General features: G+C 49.4%; 1 protein-coding gene across 1 annotated transcript; it reads left to right on the top strand.

The window, feature by feature from the left end:
• Positions 1-4,123: 4,123 nt before the first annotated feature.
• Positions 4,124-4,552, top strand: LOC124894224 (glycine-rich cell wall structural protein 1.8-like). The gene has a single exon (XM_047404954.1). It carries the CDS (start codon positions 4,124-4,126, stop codon positions 4,550-4,552), a length of 429 nt encoding a protein of 142 aa, XP_047260910.1.
• Positions 4,553-4,759: the final 207 nt, after the last annotated feature.

Below are 4,759 nucleotides of genomic sequence, written 5' to 3'. Positions count from 1 at the left end.
TTAGTTATAACACTTCTTCATTAAGAATTTTTAAGTTTGCATTTTCAATGTACAAAATATTCTACACTTTTGAGTAAACTTGACCTGCTATTACAGGTTATTCGATTTTTTTTCAATTTTTATGTAAACATTTAATAACCTGCAATAGCAAATCAAGTTTATCGGATAGTGCAAAATATTTTGTATACTAATCACAAAACTTAAACTCTTCTATTAATTTGAAAGAAAGATTGGAGTATCCTGGGCATGTTTGAAATCTTTAATTTAGTGTTGGGTTTAATCACTCATTTACACCGAAAAAATTGTTTGAATCAAATCAGACCGAAGTTGAAAAATCTGACCCAAACCGAACCACTTCATTGTTTGGTATACAATTTTTCATTATCGAAAATCACAACAACAACAAACCCAGTGTATTCCCACCTAGTGGGGTCTGGGGGGGGGTAAGATGTACGCAGTCCATACCTCTACCTCTGATGAAGTAGAAAGGTTGTTTCCGATAGACCTCCCGCTCAAGACACGAGATACCACACAAACACATAGTAAAGCACAGAAGCAGATTACATAACATAAATACGGCATCCATAAGTAATATAAAATAGAGGAAAGCAAAGGAAAGCATACAGATTCATAATAAAACATGGAACATGGAAGGCGGAATCATAACAGGAATAAAACCCCCACCAAGTAATTCCCTACACTAGCGACCCAAACTGGCCCTAATCCTCTGCCGAAATTCGCGCCCTCCAGACCTTCCTATCTAGGGTCATGTCCTCGGTGAGCTGTAACTGTTCCATGTCCCGCCTAATCACCTCGCCCCAGTACTTCTTCTGCCTACCCCTACCCCGCCTAAAACCATCCAACGCTAGCCTCTCACACCTACGGACCGAGGCATCCATGCCCTTCCTCTTCACGTGTCCGAACCATCTCAATCGTGCTTCCTGCATCTTGCATCCACTAAAGTCACACCAACCTTCTCCCGGATAGTCTCATTCCGAACTCTATCCCCTCTAGTCAGTCCACACATCTAGCGCAACATCCGCATTTCTGCCACCTTCATTTTCTGGATGTGGGAGTTCTTAACTGGCCAACACTCCGCTCCATACAACAAGGCCAGACGAACTACCACCTTGTAGAATTTGCCTTTAAGCTTGGGTGGCACCTTCTTATCACACAGCACCCCTGACGCGAGTTTCCACTTCATCCATCCCGCCCCAATACGGTGCGAGACATCCTCGTCAATCTCACCGTTACTCTGGATCACGGACCCAAGATACTTGAACTTATACCTCTTACATACCTCCTGTGCTTCCAGCTTCACTACTACCTCATTCTCCCACCTCACGTCATTAAACTTGTATTCCACATACTCTGTCTTGCTTCTGCTCACCCTGAACCCTTTAGACTCAAGAGTTTGCCTCCACACCTCTAATTTGTAATTCACACCCCCTCGAGTCTCATCTATCAGAACTACATCGTCTCCAAAAGGCATACACCACGGCACCTCCCCTTGAATGCGCCGCGTCAACACATCCATCACCAACGCAAACAAAAAAGGACTAAGAATAGATCCCTGGTGCAATCCTGTCAGGACAGTGAAATGCTCTGAGTCTCCTCCCGCCGTCCTCACCTGGGTTTTCGCTCCATCATACATATCCTTAATTACTCTGGTATATGCCAGCGGTACTCCACTCACCTCCAAGTATCTCCAAAGCACCTCCCTGGAGACTTTGTCGTATGCCTTCTTCAGATCGATAAACACCATGTGCAGATCCTTCTTCCGCTCCCTATACTGCTCCACCAACCTCCGCACCAGGTGGATTGCCTCCGTCGTCGAGCGGCCAGGCATAAATCCGAACTGGTTTTCCGAAATAGACACTATCCGTCTCAGCCTCACCTCGACCACTCTCTCCCAGATCTTCATAGAGTGACTCAATAACTTAATCCCCCTATAGTTATTACAACTTTGAATGTCCCCCTTATTCTTATAGAGAGGGACCATGGTACTCCACCTCCACGCCTCAGGCATCTTTGCCGTCCTGAAGATTTCATTAAACAATCCAGTCAACCACCTTACACCAGCCTCTCCAACGAACTTCCAAAACTCCACCGGTATCTCATCCGGCCCCGTCGCCCTACGCCTTCGCATCCTGCGGACAGCTTGTCTAACCTCTTCTACCTTAACACATCTACAATAGCTAAAATCCCGGCACTCCTCTGAGTGCTCCAGTTCCCCTAACACAATAGCTCTATCCCCTTCGTCATTGAAGAGCCTATGAAAATACGACTTCCATCTATTCTTAAATGTGGCCGTCCTCCACCAACACTCTACCGTCCTCCCCCTTAATGCACCTCACCTGATCGAGGTCACGACCCTTCCTCTCCCTAGCCTTAGTGAGTCTAAACAACTTTTTCTCCCCTTCTTTCTCCTGTAACCCTGCATACAAGCTCTCAAAAGCGGCCGTCTTAGCTGCCGTGACTACTGACTTCGCCTCCTTCCTCGCTAGCTTGTACTCTTTCCTGTTTACCCGCTTCTCCTCTTCGTCCTTACTTTCCACCAACTTAGCATACGCCCCTTTCTTGGTCCCCACTTTCTTCTCCACCTCTTCGTTCCACCACCAATCCCCCTGACGGTGCCCGGCCCGGCCCCTAGAAATACCCAACACCTCACTTGCATTCTCCCTGATGTACCTTGCCGCCCTGTCCCACATACTATCCACGTCCCCCCTACACTCCCATACCCCCATTCCCGCCAACCTCTCTCCTATCTCCCACGCATTCACTGGCGTCAGGCCGCCCCACTTAATTCTCGATCTACACTCCTTAGTCCTCCTCTTTCTATTCTTCTTTATACCCAAATCCATAACCAAGAGCCTATGCTGGGTCGAAAGATTCTCACTCGAGATGACTTTACAGTCTTTACACAATGCCCTATCCCCTTTCCTAAGCAACAAAAAGTCAATCTAAGTCCTAGCTACCGCGCTTCGAAAGGTGATCAGGTGCTCGTCCTTCTTCGGGAAGCCCGAGTTCACCACCAACAGCCCAAAGGCCCTCGCAAACTCGAGTAGGGTCGCCCCCTCGTCATTTCTCTCCCCAAAACCAAAACCCCCATGCACGTCACCAAAGCCTCCTGGTAGCGCCCCGATGTGCCCGTTGAAATCCCCGGCTACAACAATCTTCTCCGAACTAGGCACGTCTCTCACCACCTCCTCCAAAGCCTCCCAAAACCGCATCTTCTCCTCCCCCTCCGATCCCACTTGCGGCGCATAAGCACTATACACATTCAGGGTAAACCCCCGAACAACCAACTTAATAGTCATCAACCTATCGTTGATCCTCTTCACCTCCACTACCTGACCTCTAAGCTCTTCATCTACTAAGATGCCAACTCCATTCCTATGTCTGTCGCTCCCAGAGTATCACAGCTTGTAACCATCCACATCCCTAGCCTTAGACCCTACCCACTTGGTCTCTTGGACACACGCAATGTTGATCCTCCTCTTCCTAAGAATCTTCGCAAACTCTATGGACTTACCCTGAAGGGTCCCTATATTCCAAGACCCAACCCTCAGCCTACCGTCCTGCCCTCCACTACCCCCCCCCCGGGGCCAAACCTTGGCCCCCCTCCCACTCCCGCCCTCTCCTCATCCCCCACCCCCACCACGGCCCCACTCCCCAACCCCCTTGGACATGACCCTATCCACCCATTACCGCCCACAGCCACCACTACACGAAAGTATAGGAAAATATATAGATATACACGGTGGTAGTATCAAATCAGCAGCAAGGAAATACAAGGCTCACACAAATTCAAAGGAATACTCCCGAAACAAAACTATACTCAATTAGGGGGCAAACACCACCGGACTCAACACCCACCGCCCCAAATACAGTTTCCCAGCCAATAACCCAATCCAAAGCAGTGGAAGAAACGACCACAGCAACAGCAACAACAGACAACAGACAATGTCCACAAATTCCACGCAAGTTAAGGTACAGGGGCTACTACTAGCATAATACTAAGAATGAAATATGGAATAATGAAATAAAATGGAATATGAAATAACGAAAATAACAAAGGTTAAAAGTCACCGGATTACGCTTGGAGCTGCGGCTGCTGGAGATGGAGCGGCGGGTGGCGGCTGGCTGGCTGAAGGCTGAGGTGTGGGGAGGGCTGGTGTACCCCGCGGGGCCAGGAGGAGGGAGGGAGGGGGGTATAGATAGGACAGGTAAGGGTGGGGAGGTGGGGGGGTGGGGGGGCCGGCGGTCGGGGCTGGCGGTCGGGTGGGCGGTCGGGGCCGGCGGTCGGGATCGACGGCCGGGTCGGCGCCGGGGACCGAAGGTCGGGGACGGCGGTCAGGTCGGGTCGGCGCCGAAGGTCAGCGACGGCGCCGGGGACCGAGAATCAGTGCGAGAGGGAGGGAGAGAGAGTAGGGAGAGAGAGACAGAGAGAGAGAGCCATTTAGGCGGCGCCGGAGGTCAGCGCCGGGGGCCGGAGGTAGCGCTCGGAGATCGGCGCCGACGATCGGCGACGACGACGACCCACCCCTAATCTTGAGTGCCGTTTTTTCTATTTGTCTTTTCATCACCCAGTCAGAGAGGAACTTAATAGGATGTAACACTAGTAGTTTCTGAATGTTAAAGAATTATATATATCTCATAACAAAAGTAATTTGATTTTTCTTTTTGGTAATAAGTGTCGCCAAATATAAATATTGAAACGATAAATTTATGATGCAGTCATTGTCCCTAAACGTGT

The sequence above is a fragment of the Capsicum annuum genome, unplaced genomic scaffold (assembly GCF_002878395.1).
Source record: "Capsicum annuum cultivar UCD-10X-F1 unplaced genomic scaffold, UCD10Xv1.1 ctg71727, whole genome shotgun sequence".
NCBI classification, from domain to species: domain Eukaryota; kingdom Viridiplantae; phylum Streptophyta; class Magnoliopsida; order Solanales; family Solanaceae; genus Capsicum; species Capsicum annuum.
The sequence above is the reverse complement of the archived record's forward strand: the minus strand, read 5'-3'. Positions and strand labels throughout refer to the sequence as shown.

What these genes read in the sequence shown, in the direction of transcription:
- LOC124894224 (XM_047404954.1), top strand. Translation starts at nt 4,124, where the DNA reads ATGGAGCGGCGGGTGGCGGCTGGCTGGCTGAAGGCTGAGGTGTGGGGA.